The following is a 20,038-nucleotide window of genomic DNA, read 5'->3' on the forward strand; positions in this document are numbered from 1 at the left end:
TCGTGGGTGCTGTCACGATGAGCCATCTCACACCCACCTGTCATCTGCTGTGTCATCGAGAAAATGCAAAACAAAATGTGATGGCGGGGAAATGAATGGTGTGTTTCAAGTTTTAACTGCTACAGTAACTGTAGTAAAATAATGGTTATTAATCAGCACTCTAACCTAATTTTACAACCTCAATTATGACATATATTGATTATTTTATTTTCTGAATTGAGTGAAATTAAATTAAATGTGGGATGCCTCAAGGGTCTTTTTTAAGTCCCAAGCTGTTTAATTTGCATGTGCCTCTTCCCTTTGGCAATGTAATCAGCGTCTACCATGCAGAAGACACACAGAGACAATCTTAACTGTATTTTAGGGACTAAATCGAGAATGGCAGTGAATCTCCTGCAGCTCAATCAGCTTTTAATAATTGTTCCTGAAGGGAAAACAAAGAAACTGTTACCAAAAATGATTAGAATTTAAACCGTCGCAATAATTAAAGAACACGGGGATCGTTTTTGACTCTGAGTTTAATTGTACTACCATATTTAGTGTTGAAAAAAAAAAATAGACCTGTACCCAAATGAAAGTACTGTAAAGACAGAAAGAATCACTCTACTGCAGCTTACAAGTGAAACTTTTTGTTTTCACAAAACAAATCACATGTAAAACGTTCAATGGCATTGGATGAAGAATTTCACACATGCACAGATTCATGCACATGCACACAAACAGCTTGCGATTAGAAGAGTTTGAGCAGGCGGAGGGTGTGTGGGAGGTGTGGGTGCTTCTTAGTATTCATCCTAGATGGCATCCTCTTCATGGCAAGATGGACTCAAAGAGCATGACTTCGCCACCTCTTATGGATCTTCACAGATCACACAAGAGGAACAAATACTCTGCTACTTCAAAGTCATGTCAAATGTGATTATCTAACCAAGAAGCGAGTCTTTTTGTGGTTTCTATTGGCCCATCGTAGTGTGGCGCGCTCCGGGAGGTGATTTGTAACATTGTGCAGAGCAGAGCATGAGACAAAAGATGCAGTTTTCCTTGCGCCACAAGAATTCTGTGCAGGATTGGCATAAATTGTTTCTAGTCGTATTGTGTTGCCATCCCTGATAATGTTCCACACCATTTTATTGTTTGTTGGTTTCAAAAGTGCTCTTCTGATTTGCTACAAATGATCATGACTTGGGTTTGATGTACTTTTTCCCCATTTATTTTTTGTGCATAATAGGAATGAATCACTTCCTGTGAAACGTCCATTGAGTATTCATTCTCATTTTCATTCAGGTCAATTTCTTTCTAAATTTACATACAATGCTATTCTTGATGCAGTCAGTTCGGCATTTGGAATGTCTGCTTTTTCAGCTGCTCTATAATTTATTAAGAGGAAAAAAAAACCTAGCTTCTTTATTTTTGGCTTCCTTCCAGTATTGGTGCAGTCAAGTGTCGTCGGGTTTGATCTGTTTCTCGAAACATTCACACTGGACAAACTCACAGATCATCTGTGTAGTGCAAGAGGTGGCGGGACTCTCAGGCACAAGCTGTCGCCCGTCTTTCATCCAATTATAAATGCCAGCCAATTCATTGATTGAGAAGAAGAGCGTACAGATAAATGAAAAGAAAAAAAAAAAACCAGGAAGTGAGGGGAAGAGGCCAGATTGCGTTGGATGGTGAGTCAGAGAGAAATCTGCGTTCATTAATAAATGCATGCTGGTGCTTGTCAACGCTTGAAGAAATAAGTGGCTCTCTCTGATGAGGACATTGCTTTGTGCCCCTTATTTTAATGTGCCATGTATGAAGCTGTGCATGAGTGGGTGCGAATCACATGTCTGTATTATGGATTAGCTTTTAGCAGCTCTGTGTCCACAAAAGTTTTGCTATTAGTCCCAGATGGATTCTTTGCGCTCTTGGAGATTTGTGAAGCAGTCATAAGGTGTCATATTAAAGTGTGAATATTGCTCATTGTGTGCAGTCCAGTTGCTGACTTCCCTCTCTGACAATACATTTTGCTTCATTGTACAACTGGATAAGTCATTCATATCCTCTAAAATAAACCATTGATAAGATCTTAAATACTATGCAATGCAAAATTGTAAATTTGCATTATGTATTATGTTAATACATATGTACAGTATTAATTAATCTAAGCAAAATGGTATGTCTCACACATATACTAACTGCAATCCATCATAAAATGAAACCTGACTGTCATTGAATATTCGGAACCGAATGATCAAGATTTAGGAAGCAAAATTCATCTAGCCTAGAAAAACATCTCCGTAGACGTTTGACCCTTCTGCTCTATTGGTGGCCGCCTTGTCGATAAGTTCAGGGAAGTGGACGCCCACACAGGCGTTGACAGCCTCCATCACCTCTGCTGGTAGAGACCTCATTTTGTCTTCGTGCTCCTTCAGGGCCTCCTGATTAAGCTACAGACACACAGATGGAGGAGAAAGGTTACAATAAAGGAAATATGTAGAGGCGCAAGGATAAATTAATTTATCAACAATACATCTATTATCACATTAATCGTAACGTGAATGATTGGGAGTGGGGGACGGCCACTGTTGAGTGTGTAAAAAAAGGGAATGAGGAGAACAGCTTTGATTTCTGATGATTGGCTGGGACCACTCCCACAGTGGTGCAGCCCACCCTCTCTCAGATCCACCGCTTTGCAAAATTACAAACACGGGGTCTAATCCACCTGCACACCAGATGGCACGCAGGATTTACACTGTTTACGAAAACAGAGCCCTCAGAGTGACACCACTTGAGCTGGAGGACTTTGACATTAGCCAGCAAGCAGACTGGCATCTCTGTAACTAGTTGCCATTTTTACATTTTGTCTGCAGCGGGAATCAAAACTTTGACCCTGTCACCTCCAAAATCTTTACACAATGGCTATCGTTGCCCATGTGTTAATAAAATAAAATAAAATTAAAGTCCTGGTGTGAAGTGCTTTCTATCTGGCTTTCACAATGTCGTCCAACATTGATATATTTTTCTACAGAACTGACATTTACAGCAAACCAAATGCATCAGAGCGGCACTCTGATGACTGGTTGCGATTATTATCATCGATAAATATACATTTTAGATGTGATGCAATCAATTTCAGGTGTCTGATTTTATGAAAGAAAACGGAAAAATACAAGGAGCTGATACAGACGGTGACATGAGCTTGAGCTGCGCAAAGGTTAGAAAATCAGGTCCTCTAGTACCTGATTAGTGAAAGCCTTGATCTCCTCCAGTGTGGCTGTTTGTTTCACCATCAAAGTCTCTTGCTGCATGCTGTACTCACAAGACTGTAACACAACATGACAAAAACATGATCAGGAAGTGGCCTCCTGATGTCTGCAGTCTATCAGTTAGCTGTGTGTGTGTGTGTTTGTGGGAAGAAATGCACCCTTGGGATGAAACCTGAGCATGAGGATCAATACATTTAAATCATAGCAGGTCATGCTGCCCCGTGTTATTTACGCAGGGCTAATTGCACACAGCTCGTCAATACTCTCCCGATTAACCATCTTATTGTCCTATAAAGAGTCGATGTAATTAATGAGCTGACGCTGATTCAATGGGACATTATTGAGCTGCTCTGCGACCTTAATGAGTAGAGGCGAGGATGCTTGGAGTGGATGTGTAAAGCACTGAGTTCAGTTGAACCCAAATGTCTGAATCTTGATGAGCCAACAGAGGAGAGCCATGAGGGCTGAGTCATAGGCCACACGAGTATAAGACATCTTCCAGTAAACAGCCTCTGAGTAATGGACCAGCCGGTTGTGCACTCAAAAGTGCGTATGCACTGTGCTTGTGCGGGTAAACAACACGTTGGAGCACGTTTACAGATGTGGGTGAGGACGACATTGAGTGATTTTTTTTTTCTTCTTCTTCAAATCACAAGACCATCTGCCTTGTTGTTACCATAGTTACTATTATTTGTGTTGGATGAAGAGAAGTGAGCTGTCACATTAATGCTTCAGACACACTCACATGTCCATGAAGCCTAAAGTCTGATGCTTATTTCTTTTAAAGGCGGAATGTTGAATAGATATTTGCATTATTTAGCCAAAGGGCATTGTGGTTTGCGTCCATATGTCTCATAAAATGTGATGTGGATTTACCCTTCCACATAATAAGAATGGTAACCCTCTATATTGAATGTCTACATCACAGGTGTCAAACTCAAGGCCCGGGGGCCAGATACGGCCCGCCACATCATTTTATGTGGCCCGCGAAGACAAATTGTGCATCAAATTCGTGTGTCATTTCTAGAATTGCAAATTGTCTTCACTTTTAATATCTTTTTTTTTTAATATTTGACCAGTTTTTACTGATTTGAAAATGAGTTATTTGTCAGTTTTTTCTGTCGCTTTTACTGTATATAATGTGAGGTGCTCATACATTTATTTGGGTTGACAGTCATAATGGCCCTCCGAAAGAAGCTATGACTACAATGCGGCCCGCGAAAGAAATGAGTTTGACACCCCTGGTCGACATGATTTAATGTATACATGATTGTCAATATAAACAAATAAAGAAGATTTTATTTGAAGTGTATTTGGTGTTTTCTGCAATCAAAAAGCCACACAATACTAAAGTAATGTCAAAATGTACATAGTGAATTAAAATTCCTCATGCTGAAAGTCACTTTGTAGTAGAACATTGCACATGCATGCCACCTGATAAAATGAATGTGGTTCATCTCTACTAGCAGCACTTGTGTTTATCTTTGTCTGTTATTCACTTTTTTGTAATTCTGGCACTTGTTTTATTCTTGCACTCGTATTATTCTTGCACTCATATGCGTTGCTGTGACAGTTTTTTTTTGTTTACTTGTATGTATATTGTGTACTATGTCTTGTCACCGTGGGATAGTGGGAACGTAATTTCGATTTCTTTGTGTGTCTTGGCATGTGAAGAAATTGACAATAAAGCAGACTTTGACTTTTGAATTTCCCTGCTGTGGGATGAATAAAGTTTCTATCAATCAATCAATTTTGAAGAATTGCCTGCAGTATGAGAGACTTTACACATGCAACTGAGGATGTTTTATTTTGAAACGGAATTCTATTTCCAATAAGACTTACCACACATTCAGATTCATCAAGCTCATCCAGCAGTTCTCGGCTTATTGCTTTTTTCAGCCTGAGAAGACAATTATTGTTCCATCTTTAAATGTCCTTTTTAATGCCAAATTATTCCTATTTCCATCTAGCGGTGATTAGTTCTTTGAAAAGGTTAAAAAATACTCACTTGGATTTCTGTGAGGAAGATTTGATCTTCTTCTTGCTCTCTTTGATTTCACTGCAAAGAAGCCGACGAGAAAAAGGATTACTGTCTCATTATGTTTGCTTGAATGAAAAACGACCCTATAAACAACCTTCAGCCTTCAAACCACCGCCTCACGGCTGTGTGTTGGTGACATGACCTTTTCTTTGGAGTGAAAGAAGCGCTTCAGTATGTCGTTATAGTGTCAAGGCGGAGAGCTAAAAAAGCTCAGCTGAAAACTGCTGTTTAAACACCCTCTCGATAATAGTTATTCCGCGATAACCATATGCCAGATGGGGACTTGGGACACACAAGGACACGAATACACACACGGACACACAAGCACGACGCTGGCGGAGGCAGATTCAAGGAACCACGCGGTGATTCATTCATTGTTCCAGGTTTTCTCATTACGAGATGTCAGGTGTTTCACCTCGCGTCACCTCCACCTCACATATTAGCAGCACGGGGAGTCTATAATCCCAACACACAGATTAAATAAACTCAGCAGGTCCCAAATGTATTTTAGGTGAGGAGGCACCTTTCCAAGGTCTTCAGTTCAATGCTGTGTTTCTCATTAGCCATCTCCATCAGTTTAGCCAGTCTCTGTCAGATCACAAGGAAGTGACATCATCATCTCAGCAAAGCCTATTGCAGATGATTGATTTTACACTTATTTGTTGTAGATTTAACAAACCTCTGTGGCACACTCCTCTTTCTTCTTCCTCAGCTGGTCACATTGTTCCGTCCATAGAGCGTGCAATTCAGTCTGCAGCTTTTGCTTGTGCTCTTGCACGGTTTTGGGACTGCAGCTCGATGTGCTTGCTTCGATCTGGGTTATGCTGCACAAGGGGAAGAGAATTTAGCACATCTCTCTGCATCCACTAATAATTTACTTGAGCTAGAACTGAAAATATTGGGCACTCATTTCCATACAATACCATTCATTCATTCATTTACTCTGAGCAAATGTGTTGTTTGGGGAAATTTGTTATTGGTTGAAAAAGTCACCTATTTGCTGTTTTTGTGCTCAAGCTAAAGTTTTGTCTGATTTAAAAATATTTGGCGCCATCTTTGGTTCAAGCAACTATGTTAAAGGAAGGTGAGGAGCTTCATTTGGTCAGGCCATAGCCGTGTCTAATAATAAAAAACGGTGTTTAACCAGCCTTTTGTGGCCTTTATATGTAGGCAATTATAAACCTTTTTGGCAGGTTTCAATTACATGTCGATTTTGATTATTCGCGGCAGGACTTGGTCCACGAATAGCGAGGGAAAATTGTTGTTCTAAGCAAGTGATAAGTGACCTGAATGGCCTTTAAGAAATGCAAAAAAAATAAATAAATCTCCTTACTCTTTTTTCTTCAGCAAGGCCTTCTTCTTCCAGTCCTTGAAAGCATCTGAATATTTCTGTCTTAAAAGTTCAGTTTTTCTTTGATACTTCTTTTCCACTTCTTTTGTCTCTTTCTCCTGACGCTTGATGACCTTCAGGTAGCTCTTGTGCCGTGCCAGTTCTGCAGTTGTCACGGTTGATGTTACTACAGTGAAAGCAGACCTTGCTTTTATTGTTGGCAGAGGCCACAATGGTTTGAGAATAAATTAACACATCATTTCGGCTGTATTATTCTGTGTTTACTTCACTTGCATTGCAAGCACTTACCTTCATTACATGCTGCAGATGATTTATCTGACACTGCACATTCCGGTGATGCAGTTAATGGACCGGGCTCTCCTTGAACCACCTCTTCGACTAGTTCATCATTTGAAATTCGCTCCGAGTTTATAGAGTCACTGCTTGACTCTTCTATGTCTTCGGTGCTCGTCTCAGGCTGTATGACATCCTCCTCTGGGACAAGCTCTTCAGACGTGGAACTTCCTGGTTCAGCATCCGGAGGAAGGTCTTCAAGTTGTGGAGTGCCTGACGTGCGCTCTTCTTCAGCGTCATCTTCGCTATCTTCAGGTGAAGCATCATGGGGTGGTGAGTCACTCACCTCAAGTCTGGGTGGATTTGGTACAAGGGGAACCTCCACTGAGAGGCAAAGCAGTGATCAGACATATTTTTTTTAATTTAAAAATAAATGAAAATATTCTCTTTCTAAAAAGCATTACCTGTTAGTTCCTTTGCTTTTGTCACTTCAGTTTGGGGCACAAAAGGGAGCTCATAAGGAGAAATGTAGTCTGAGGATGACTGCATGGGCACAAAAAAGTAATGTCAGAGAAGTTCACAGTTTACTAATGGGGAAAACATCCATTCACTTTGACACCATGTAAATTACAGGTGTGAAACTCAAGGCATGAGGGCCAGATCTGGCCTGTGATGTCATTTTATGTGGCCCGCAAATTCAAATTGTGGGAATCAACTTCATGTTTCCAGCACATTATCTTCACTTAAAAACACTGGAATATTGCAAGCATTTGTTGTATGTAAATAATTAACCAAAATGATCATTTAAACAAAAAAAAACAATTCAATAAATTGCACAGTATACAGCAAATTCAAGCAATATTGCTTTTTTTTGCTATGCCAAGATTTGGTGATCATTTTAGATTGCACATAAAAATATACAACAATGAATGTTAGAAATGTTATTATCTGAAATGTTGACTATTTAGGCACCTCTTTTGGGGTCCGTGTCGTCTTCTCTGTGCCCTTTGTTGGGTTGAATAAGGCATCTGTAAAATCTGAGAAATAAACATGGTTGTTTTTCTGTGGAAAAAAAAAGCTCCTAACCCCATCTGTCACCGCAATTAAATACATTTCAAAGCAAAAAATAACTAAATCCACCTGCAAAAGCAGCAGGGATGTAGTCCTTGACCTCAATGTACACAAAAAGTGCAGGTAGGATGAGCGGCATGTTGCTTTCACTGCGCAGGCAAATGTGATGGAAACCTGCAGGCATAAATCTCAGTGAAAAGGCAACAGCAAGGTAGCAAAAATCCAGTGGCCTTGAATGCCCCGCTTCTCTTTTGTGTGAAAATAAATTAACATGCAGATTAACATGTGATTTCTTTGGGGGGGTTCTGACCTGACTGAATGGCATCAAGGGGAATGATTCTATGTCCGAGGAATTTGCCGTTTTCCTCATGGACTGCCATTCTGAGTGAAGCCATTTCTGGGAGGAGAATCTATCAACAATAATATCGGATATTTGAAATGTCTTATTTTTGTTAGGTGAAATGATGCACACACCTTGTCAAACACAAAAGGCTCCTCATTCCACACTGGGTTAATAGAGTTGGGTGTGGTGGACCACTTGGTGCGATATTTCTTCTTGGGGTCTCCTGGCAGCCCAATGATCTCCACCTCCACTCCAGTTTTTACACTCTTGTCAGACAGAAATTGTCCAGAAAAAATCTGGGAAGGAGTTATGACTATTTTTTTTATATAGCAGATAAATGCTCAGACTGCATTAAAATGCAGTTCGACACTAGGTAGATATTTTTAAATGTTTTTAGAATTATTCTATCAATGATTCCATCGATTAATCTGATAAAATGAAAACACTGACAACACTCGAAGACAGTGGAACCTGCCTTAATGGTCAATGTGATTGCAACAACTGTGTCAATCCTGTCGCAGAACGGGTCAAACTTCTTGTCATTGCGCCGCAGCACATCGTGCTTGAGCAGGTAGCCCGTCCTTCCATTGAATTCGAACAGTGCCATGTTCAGCTGCATGGGGAAGTCTGGAAAGACACACAGAGCTTCTTTAGGCATGGAGCTCGGCACGTGGAGCTGAGCTGTTTGGCAAGTGGAGCACATGCGAGTGTTGAGAAGGTGCAACACTGACCTGCTGTGGAGGAAGACAAGAAATTCTGACAGCAAAATTGGGATGATAATAATGATAATAATAATAAAAAAAATTATGTTTTGATTTTTTAGTTTTTTCAAATTTATTTATTTATTTATTTATTTCACCGGGATGCCTGTGGCTTTTTCTTACCCATTGTCTGATAGTTGAGCGCCACCATCTGGCAGCCCACGTTCCAAAAGGGCTGGGGGTTGAAATTGGATGAGTCCATTCTTGTTCCTTTAGGGTAAATCCTGCTCATCTGCCTTTTATTATATCTGACAGTGATGAGTGTTAAAGAGTAATGGAATTCATTTCATATTAACTTTGTGAGTTTTAATATTAAAGCTTACCATATTTTGTGCGACAGTGCATCTTATGCAACGTGAAAAGATACTCAACAAAGTCGATGGCAGTCTTGGCAATCATAGCTTCCCCTTTGGTCTCCACGAAAGATGAGATGACATAACTCTTGTTCTTTTCTGGAAAAGATGGTGAACAAAATATTGTTAAACAAAATAATATTAACAATTACCGTATTTTCCGGCCTATAAGGCGCACCGGACTATAAGGCGCACCTTCAATGAATGGCCCATTTCAAAACTTTATCCTTATATAAGGCGCACCGGACTATAAGGCGCACCATTAATGCATCGTGTCAGATTTTTAATCCAAATCAAATCATTCTCCATTTTATCTTTTTTATTTCAACTTCAGACGGAACAAATTACTTTCTAATCATAAAATAATGATCCATAGTCTTTTTGAGTCATGATTCATAGTCTTCAGCGGGCCACTTATGATTGATTTCATGACACAATACTTCGGGCCAGTTTGAATTTAGGAATTTGGTCCATATATAAGGCGCACCGGACTATAAGGCGCACTGTTGGTTTTTGAGAAAATTTTAGGTTTTTAGGTGCGCCTTATAGGGCGGAAAATACGGTAATAATATGCTAAACATATCCTAGAATCTGTTTTTGTTCAAGAAGGGAATGTTTACTTCTGGCATTGTCGAAGGAGATGAATTTGTTAGGTTGGATGTAATTGACCAACGATGACATGGCCTCGTATGCTGTGACTTCCTGTCCAGCTGTGCCCTACGACACATTGACAGGAAATTCAATTGATATTCTCCGGCAGGACGAGGGTGATACATTTCCAGATACTCCACCTCATCACAGGTCTTCATTTTTTCTTCATCCTGTTCCTCTGTGTCCTCTTGTTCCTCATCTTCCACAGCCATATCTCCATCTAATCAAGCGTCATAAAAAACAAGTTGCGCAAGCCAATTTGTGGAAAGGGATTTGAGTGATTTTGTGGGATCAATCATGTTCACCCTGACTCTCCAGATTGGTCGATTTGATTGGATCTTCGGAAAGTAGGTCAGTGTTACGTGGTGGTGAAGCAACAGTTGTCATCTGGTCACTGATTGCTGTGCTGCTCTTCTTGGTTGTCTGGTTTGTGCATTCATGGATTCCCTTCTTGTTTTTGATCAAGATCTTGCCCATGAGCTCGGTCGGGCTTGGAATCTGCTGTCCTGGCTTCAGCTTAACATTTGATACAAAACAGTAGGGACAAGATACAAGTGGAATTCTATATCAGTGGCTCACACAGAAAATCTTAGAGATTGGTTTTGGTATGGAGTACTTTTGGGGGACGAGGCCAAGGCAGCAAATGCATGGCCTGCCGCCGGGTACATGATGTACAACTAATGCACTGCCATAAAAAATGTTGAACTGATATACAACTGCTGTGGTGCAGCATTAGAGCACTTACAGGGTATTTGTCCAGAGGCTCTGTCAGCAGGGCATTACCAAATATGGTTTTGCAGTAGTTGGCCATCTTCTCCTGCTGCTTCACTCTAGAACCAAGCATAAAAAAGTGTGTGCCACATTCACTTATTTATTTTCCGTACTGGATAAAAAGACTGTAGGAGTCATTTAAAAGAATTACGAAGCATGGAAGTGCTCTTACGAGTCAACATGGTTTTCGAAGGAAAGGATAACGGGATACTGGGAAGTCTTGAAAGCACTCTCAGCAATGGCCTCAATCACATCCTGTAAAAGCATCACAAAATGTTTGGGCCTTTTTATTTTAGCTCGGTTATATAGAGCAGGCTTGAAATCTCAACACGGTGCATTAAATGTATGATGAGAGCGCCACAGGATTATTCAGTCGGAAAGAAAACATTAGTATGACTCTGTCTAAACTGTTGGGCCTGAGGAGCTGCTGCTGCTGCTGCTGCTGCCCTTAAATGGAAGTGTTGATTCTGGGATCATGATGGGGGGGTGCCTTCTTGTATGTTTTTTTTTTGTGTATTGTAGTGGCACAGCTCTCCTTGTTGCATACCCACTGGCCTGCATTTGTGAAATTACCAACATCAGGTCTAAGCTGCCTCCTCAAAATGAGCCATGAGGGTCTAAGGTCATATAATCAGTTAAAAAAAAAATCCATATCACTATTTGGGAATATATTGTGTTGCATGCATGGATAGTATGCATGGGAGTACCTTGAAAAGGATTTCGGTGGTCATGGTGAAGCCATGTGTAATAATGGGCTCTTCCTCTGGAGGTTTCCCCTTCCAGCAGTCAAGTTCCAGACAACGGCATCCCGACAAAAGACACTGGCGGTACATCTCCGGGGAGGACACGCCGGAAAACTGACCAGCTGTGGAAGAGTGGTGGTGAGAATTAAATATATGTTAAGGTCTGATTTTTTTTTATTGTTTCGTTTGTAAATGCACAAGATAAATGTGACCTGTCAGGTACGTGTTGTGAGAGGACTTGATGAAGTAATGGGGTAGGGGCTGGGTCATGTCCTGACATTTTGCCAGCCTGTCCTGCATGACCACTGAAGTCTCAGGACCCACCAGGAAGGACAAGAGCGCTTCCGGGGTAATGAGACCTACAAGAAGGACCATATAGTAGTAGATGGAAAACACACTGAAGCAGAATGTGCCATGAAGAAGCTCACCTCTGTTACAGTTTGTGGTGCAGGGTTCATATTTGAGCATCAAAGCTTTTATCTGGTCCTGCCGTAGCCGTGGAAACAATTCCTCATTGAGCCGGGAGTCTCTCTGCTTTTCGTTGAGAAACTTGGCAAAGTTCTCCTTGGTCATGGTGGGTTTATTGGAACTGGAGGGCAAATATTGCACATGTTCTACATCATTCAGCCATGTAAACCTTTTTGCAATTTCATCACACAAGGATAAGCATGCTTGAATTGAAAGCTCAACCATGAGTGAGTTGGTGGCCTCGCAAACCAGGTTTTGTAACTACCCACTATTTTCTATACCATTAATCCCATACAGTTTGTTTTACTTTTCCCTGCACTCCTCCTGCCTTCAATTGAGTCCATCCAACATTCCCTTAAGACAGGGGTGTCAAACTCATTTTTTTTCGCGGACCGCATTGTAGTCATAGCTTCTTTATGACTGTCAACCCAAATAAATGTATCAGCACTTCAAATTATATACAGTAAAAGCTACAAAACAAATTGACAAATAACTCGTTTTCAAATCAGACGAGTAAAACCTGGTCAAATATTAAAAAAAAAAAAGATATTATTAAAAGTGAAGACAATTTGCAATTCTAGTAATGACACACGAATTTGATGCACAATTTGTCTTCGCGGGCCACATAAAATGATGTGGCGGGCCGTATCTGGCCCCGGGCCTCGAGTTTGACTCCTGTGCCTTAAAACATAATGACAAAAAGGATTTTGGGCTAACTCACTAAGAAGTGAAGATTTCATAGATTTCAGGCCGAGGACAGAGATTTGCCAAGAAGGACTTGAAAGCTGATTCAGTGAAGACGTCAAGCTTTATACTGTCAAACTGTAACGTACAATATTCACATTAGTAAAGTCTCGATAGCAGTCATGGATGTCAAATTTAGAAAGTTGGAAAATTGCAACCTTTCCTTTGGGGAGGTGGGCTGATGCCAGTGCATTTTCCACTCTCTTCTTATCAGCAGGGAATATCTTGTAAATACTGATAAACACACACAATATTGACACAATCATGCATTGTAGACCAATGTTATGAAACTCATAATCCCCAAACACTTCAAATGTGTGATTAGCCTACTTCTTCACTGGGATCTTGCCATCTTTGTTGGTTTGGAGACAAATCTGAACATAGCTGAAGTATTAGAGAAGAAAACAATTTAAAACCAAACTCACTGAAAAGCTCACACAGGATTTCCACTCACATTTTGTCCAAGAAGACTTGTCTGCAGGCATTATTTCTTGCGGCGTTGTAGGCAATGGCAAGAATGTCATTCGCCCAATTCTGGTGTATACATTTAATCAGAACGTTATCTGAGTTTGCAATGTATACGAGAAACAATCAAATCATGTGAAGTGACAGAAAGCCGCCACAAGGGGGCAATGGCATAATAGGAAGCTACTAAATGAGATTAGTGCATGGGGGGGGATTTGAACAAATAGCAATTGTGATTTCATTACTGTTGATAAAAGCCGGATATTGTATTCATAAACTCTAATAAAGACCACAAACGGAGAGAAAGACGCTTCATCGTTGTCACCGCGATGGATCAGCAAGAAGCCAGCATTGTAAACATCTGCAGGAAGCAGACAGTGCCAATAAAACAGTCTGCGCTTTATTACCTGTGTCATTTTTTCCTTGGAGGCAAAGAAGTTATGGTAGTTCAAGTTGACGGTATCAAGACCAGAAACAACAGTCAGCGTTTTGGCCAAGTGGTTGCTGTCTGGGAAATCGAGGTTAAACACATTGCGGACCTTTGGATGCTGTAAAAGTAGACAGTTAATGGTATTCAATAAAATGTGCCAAAGATTAAGGTACTTGTCATATTTTGTAGGAGAAGCATTTTTTCTTTCTCAGTGTAAAAAGCACTGATCTGCAGTTTAATATTCAATTTGGTAGATGACTAAAACTTTCAGGATTGCAGCTCTAAAATATCAGCTTGGTCATCATGCATGATGCTGCAGCAGTTAACTCAGTGATAAGGTAAGGAAGCACCGACAATCGCAGGGGTGTCCTTTCCTCGGGGGGCTTCATTCCGACATGTTTTCCAAGTTTCCCTCGTTAAATACACCTGATTTAAATGACTTGTGACTTCATCAACATTAAGATGGTTCCTTTGACCAATGAGAGCCCTTGATGACATCAGCATTTTCCATCCTCTGATTGGTTGCTCAAAGCAAAACATACAGTGATCCCTCGCTACTTTGCGTTTCGTTTATCGCGGCTTCACTACATCGCAGATTTTTTCCCAAATTAAAAAAACATTTCAAAGTCAAAATAAAACTTCTAAATTGAGGAAACGTGTCTAACCTTTAGGATAATGTAGTATTGCCCAGTACTTCTTGTTGGTGACCGTACATAGCAAATTTCACTTATCGCGGGTGGTTTTTGGAACCAATTACCCGCGATAAATGAGGGATTACTGTATTTCTGTTTAAATTTATATGAATTTAAAATGCACATGATTCATGAAGTCAACTTGCCTTGAGTCTGACTCGCCGAGTATCTATGGAAAGGATGACTCAGCGTTGTTGATTTGTGCGCACCTGTTATCATGTGCCCATTGCCATATTTGCAATGCAAATATGTTTCTCATACTAATGGTGCTTGAGAGATTTATTTGCATACCTACAGATATTCTTGCAAGGTGAATTCAGTTGGTGGATTTTACAGTCAATAATACTTACTTTTGGAAGTTTTGCATATTTTCCTGTTCTAGTATCTCTGATAGTAGCAACATCCAAGAATGTTGTCTCCTAGAAACAAGAAGCAGACAGTTATCTGCATTATGGAATTCAGGATGTAGGCGCGAGTCCAAATATGGCACAAGACTGGATAAAAAGAAAATATTTGACTTGGATTAGCAAACAATAACTCATTATTTTGTGTGCACCGTGCATAGTTGTTCCTTTAAAATAGAATCCTACTTGTCTTTTACACAATGCGGTACCAATATGGCTGAGCTCCGAGACACGAAAAAGCCAGGTCTATGTTTGATGTCGACTTCAGTGGATCTTTCCCGATATATGATGTGTTGTAAAACAAAAGTTGCTTCATTCTGAGAAGTAGCAAGAACATGAAAGATGTTGAGCTGCAAAGTGCAGCAGCAGGTTGACGGGCTCTGAATCAGCACCAATCAATAGCCTCCACAAACAGCAGGCCACAGCAAGATCCAATGCAGCTCTCAGCTTTCTCACAGGTCTCATGGATCCAGAACCACTTTCACATATTGCGTGTTAAACATTCGCCTGATGGCCCAAAACAGAGCACACGGCTCAGCATGTGCATTGGCATGGACTGTTGGTGTCACCTTGCTTTGGTTGGTCCAGTACAGGTAAAAACCTTTTGTATCCATCTTCATGGTGACAGGAACAGTCTTGCTGGAGTCCTTAAAGGAGACATATTTTTAATAAAACAAAATCCCAATATTAAACAGCTCATTTTAGCCTTTTGGGGCCCATATTTGGTCATGTAGTTGAAACAGGAAGTATCCTAGAATCCAAGAATAATGTTTGTTCAAGCAAATAAAAAGTAAAATATTACATTGATAGGCAGATTTGGAAAGTTGAAGATAGTTTAAATATACTGAATAAGAACATCATCTGGATTCTTCTTCTAAATATATAGCTGATTTAAAATTAGTGAAGTAAATAAGAATTTGTGAAAAAAAGTTCAACACAAAAGTGCAATTGTCTTTAAATATTTACTCACCTCCGACCATTTGGTAAATCGTTCTCCTTTAACCATATAATCTTTGATGACTGGGGGATCCAGAAAGTACCTTTTCTTATTCATTGCCTTCCTTTAGTGACTTTGGAGTCCACTGTTGTTAAGACTATAATGTACTATATGTTTACTCTGCATAAACACTTTACTCCTCTCTGCTGACTCACTCACTTGGAAAGAAGTCGTGAAGTGAAGCGTGGTCGTCGCCGGACACGGAGAACCCACATGAGGACGCGCCCAAAGGAATATGAATTGCAAATGAAGTCAGCATAACTCGACACTTGATGTCCCGTACACTTCATGATGGAGCCCAGTACTTTCTTGTCATGGTCATGCTTCTGAGATTTTGCACCTTTAATGTAGCTTAGTATGGTGGCCAACCAGTTTCAATTTGGTTGAATTCTACATCATTTTAACCTACAATCAGAAAAATAAAGATATTATTAAAATCATAATCAAAAATTGTCTTTACTGATATGTTCTAGTCAAAACAGTACATTCTGATTAAACTTGTTTGTGTGATAGGAATTGAGCAGAAAAACTTCACGTTAGGGGGCTGCCATTTTGTCTTGTACTGCCACTGGCGGTCACGGAGATCACTTCTTTTCTGGCTTTGGTTTCGTGATATTCCCAAGATGAATCCTTGGGTGCTGTGATGTCATTTTCAGTCGACAGTAAGTGGCAAAATGGCCACCCGCCCTGAGTTGAATAAAAACACATGGATTTTACTGCTTAAATCAAATTCCACCAAATGCAATATTAAGCAGACTATTGTGTTTAGCTAAGTGGGGTCATATAGAGAGAAAATAAAAGTTTGACTTTACATCCTCTTCAAGATAATATGATCACATGCTCCACGTCTGCTTCACAGCTGCTGGTCTCGGGTTCGAAACTCCTCTCAGGAGTTTCTACCTTTTGAGGAGTTGGTATGTCGTGTTGATGACTCTCCAAGAACATGCCTGTCGGATACATTGATAAGTCTAAATTATCCACATATTGTGAGTAAGTTGAAAGTTAACAACAAATACGACATTGACCTTAGCCTGCTTATGCGTTTAATTATAGTCGCTGTCCATTGTGCTGAAACGACAATCAGGTGGGATCACTCTCTTGCGATATTGAATGCGAACTCTCCTGATTGAGTTTTCTTTTTAGGGCCATTCAGGAATATTTGCAATGAAATTATCTATCAATTCCGGTCCAAATCGTATTTCCTGAATAAATTGGCGCAAATCCGTCTACTCATTTAATGCATCACTTAACACGAGAAAGCCAAATCAATTGTTCTCAGCACTTCTGAGGGTAATATTTTGGAGTGATTTCCTTCCTGGCGGCTGCTTCTTCTTTAAGAGTGCCCTCCCCGCCCCCTCTCTGTATTTTTAGCTGAGCCAGCCAGTTCGTTTGCTGGATAGGACAGTGTGCCGTGTGATCTCTCCTCATCGTTTGATAAATGACATCCAGTCTAACGCTCGCGGTCTGGCCAAGGGCCTACACGGACAGCACCTGCGTGGACATGTCGTGAGCAGGTTAGGACCCTCGTCGGATGCCGCGTCCCAACCTGTGGATCCTCGCTGGTCCGCGATGAGACGCAATGCTGCATGCACTGGACGCATCTCATTTTGACAGCAAGTAAAAGCTGATTTTGTTGTTTTAAGAGCACGCACCGCTGCCTTTCCCGACTTCTCTTGGATTGTGGATCAGAAGAAAGCTTCAAGACGGAGGGGGTGGTGGAGCATCGAGCAAAAAACAGGGGCAATATGAGAGAGCGGGACTTTATGCCCAATATGGAGAGGGGCAAACCTGCCACTTATACAGGGGACAAAAAGGCCAAGATGGCTGCTAAAACCAATAAGAAGTGGGTGAGACTAGCCACGGTCTTTGCTTATGTATTGTCCGTGTCTTTAGCGGCCATCATCCTGGCTATTTATTACAGCCTCATCTGGAAGCCCACCAGCGCATCCTCGTCCGCATCCGCTGCTAAACCGGGGGTCACGGTTCCCCCGGCGAACATCACCGCTAACGTGTCCGAGTGGAACTCCACGCAGTTGTCAGTCAACCACACCGCCAGGCAGGGCTCGACCCAGCACACCCGGGCTTTTCAATGGGACCACAGCGAGGAGAGCGACGATTTGGCGGATGGACTTTACGCGTCGCCCCGCGCAGCCACGCAGAGATCGGGAAGTGTGGACGAGGAGACGCAAGTGGAGGGGGAGGAAGAGAAGGATCCAGGAGATCGAGTGGAACGTGATCCGGGTCAGGTAGCCTCTGATGCGACCACCGCGCCACCGAGCTCCGGGTCGAGATCTGAGTGACCGCCCCCCCCTTCCCAAGCCCTCCATCCCTCCCACAATAATGTATCCCACACGTAGGCCTTTGCAGACGAGACAGCCGCTGGTCGGACAGAAACACACATTAATCATTTGCAAATCCAATTATGGATTTGGACCTTCACTTTAGACCTGATACCTGACCCATGACTGAAGTTAAGGGACCCCGCTCGATATAAAGAAGTAAAAGAACCCCCAACTATGCTGTTTTTTTTAAGTTTGTTTGTCTGTTTAGGCCATTTGTATGCCTTAAATCCATGTTGGACTGTTTTAAGGACCTGTCTATATATGGGTGGATAATTCCGGTAAAGATATTTTGCCTAAATAACCGGATAGGAATCGCTTCCATTCATCAACACTGACTTGTTGCATTTTGACATATAGGCTGTATTTACTTTTACGAATCAAGCCTGGATTTCAAGTAGAAGAACTTGCGTTGTTGAATTATGCTCAGGTATGTGCATATAACTTTGTAAATGTATTGTGCGATTGGTTATGTACAGAATAGAGAAGCGGGCATACTTTTTTTTTTGGGCTTTGATAAACCTGGTGTAATTAGACAATTTTTATTAAAGGTACCTTATGTACAATAGGTATATCACAAATATACAAATAAACAACCTGAAAAATACATTCTGTTCTATGGTTTGGTGATATTAATTCAGGCTCATGCTTTCATACTTAAAAAAAAGCCATGTTTAACTGAATGAATGATGAGTTCAGGCAATGAAAAAAAAAGCACACAGATTTGCTGGTGCCAAAATTTTAGGTCACACTGTAAAAAGTGCAACTTGTATTTTTTCATGGGTTCAAATAGTCATTTAAGCTGGAACATCATTTTTGGCTAAATAAGTGTTAGTTAGCTCAACAAACTCAATAAGTTGATTTTACTTATATATTATGGGACAAGGTTCAGTAAACTCTTATTTTTGTTGTGAAATGCAGTAATGCAGCAGCACCATTTCAAATATTTAGGTGAACTGCTCAACTTAAAAAAATATCCAAGTTTGTTGCCTTGAGTTATTGAGTTCACACAACAATGAAAATGAAAACTTTAAAAACAAATCTAATACATTGAATACAAAATAATCAACAGATTCATTGATGTTTAAAATTATTGTTAGCTGCAGCCCTGTAATATAATAATAGCACACATGCATCTAGCAGAAATACACAAAAATGCATCTTCTAGAACTTGACACAATTATGACAACAATGCAAGACGATTTCTAAGATCGGTCGTGTTTTATTCTGGACGGGATCGAGGGCAGCAGGATAACGGACAGCTGCCGCAAAATGGAGATTGTGGTGTATAACCGAGTGGCCTCCGGAACAAAAGCACAGCAAAGAGGCTAAATTCATTTTAAAAATGTATATAACGTCCAGATGATTATTGTCAAAAGTTACAAAGCTGGAGTTCGATTACATGAGGTCATGAAAGCATCTCTCAAACAACAGACGTAAAAATGACCCAAAAGCTTGCAGAGTTATTATTTAAGCTAGAGAAGGCTTAAGATCGAATGATTTTCAAGAGGCGTCTCCTGTGAATGAACTGTCAAAGGGCTCCTCGCTTTTCACAGATGTGTTGCAACAGCTCCCACTGGAACCATTTCACATAGTCACAGATGTCCAACTATGAAGTGGAAATAAGAGCAAGCGCTCTGTCCTATTTGTCAGTAACGTGTGAGGGAGGTGGATCGATCTGAGCGCTCGCTGTACAAAAGAGAGAGGAACACATTACACAATGCTGCCTGGTGCTATTTTTGATCCATCTCTCTGAAAAGAACCATTAACAAGAGACATTTGTTTGCTATGTTGTTGTTGCCGTAAAACGGACAAAAATGGTGACAAAGGCCCGTGACTTACATCGGCCATAGAAATAATATATTCACTTTGCGTTGGTGCCCGACGGTAGTTTTCTTT

At 40.8% G+C, this 20,038-nt stretch overlaps 2 protein-coding genes across 3 annotated transcripts; one reads left to right on the plus strand and one right to left on the minus strand.

The window, feature by feature from the left end:
* Nucleotides 1-1,184: 1,184 nt before the first annotated feature.
* plcb2 (phospholipase C, beta 2) lies at nucleotides 1,185-16,146 on the minus strand. Its single transcript, XM_061302169.1, has 32 exons — nucleotides 15,774-16,146; nucleotides 15,373-15,450; nucleotides 14,750-14,818; nucleotides 13,685-13,825; nucleotides 13,267-13,346; nucleotides 13,143-13,196; nucleotides 12,971-13,046; nucleotides 12,790-12,890; nucleotides 12,029-12,189; nucleotides 11,813-11,959; nucleotides 11,565-11,722; nucleotides 11,030-11,112; nucleotides 10,832-10,916; nucleotides 10,392-10,602; nucleotides 10,227-10,306; nucleotides 10,056-10,152; nucleotides 9,450-9,534; nucleotides 9,206-9,330; nucleotides 8,797-8,948; nucleotides 8,453-8,617; nucleotides 8,289-8,388; nucleotides 8,048-8,152; nucleotides 7,880-7,944; nucleotides 7,372-7,450; nucleotides 6,923-7,291; nucleotides 6,617-6,800; nucleotides 5,963-6,107; nucleotides 5,807-5,871; nucleotides 5,251-5,301; nucleotides 5,085-5,142; nucleotides 3,216-3,299; nucleotides 1,185-2,423 (listed from the first exon to the last, which is right to left on the minus strand). Exons 1-32 carry the CDS (start codon nucleotides 15,855-15,857, stop codon nucleotides 2,253-2,255), a joined length of 3,708 nt encoding a protein of 1,235 aa, XP_061158153.1. The 5' UTR covers nucleotides 15,858-16,146; the 3' UTR covers nucleotides 1,185-2,252.
* Nucleotides 16,147-17,183: 1,037 nt separating this feature from the next.
* LOC133169320 (uncharacterized) lies at nucleotides 17,184-18,746 on the plus strand. Of its 2 annotated transcripts, none has more exons than XM_061301433.1 (2): nucleotides 17,184-17,643; nucleotides 17,722-18,746. In XM_061301433.1, the coding sequence occupies exons 1-2, from the start codon at nucleotides 17,546-17,548 to the stop codon at nucleotides 18,098-18,100; spliced, it is 477 nt and encodes a 158-aa protein (XP_061157417.1). In that variant the 5' UTR covers nucleotides 17,184-17,545; the 3' UTR covers nucleotides 18,101-18,746. The 2 variants fall into 2 exon arrangements, with proteins under 2 accessions (XP_061157417.1, XP_061157416.1); XM_061301432.1 differs by having other exon boundaries at nucleotides 17,184-17,314; nucleotides 17,444-18,746.
* The last annotated feature ends 1,292 nt before the right edge of the window (nucleotides 18,747-20,038 follow it).

The sequence above is a fragment of the Syngnathus typhle genome, linkage group LG16 (genome assembly GCF_033458585.1).
Source record: "Syngnathus typhle isolate RoL2023-S1 ecotype Sweden linkage group LG16, RoL_Styp_1.0, whole genome shotgun sequence".
In the NCBI taxonomy this organism is placed as follows: Eukaryota; Metazoa; Chordata; class Actinopteri; order Syngnathiformes; family Syngnathidae; genus Syngnathus; species Syngnathus typhle.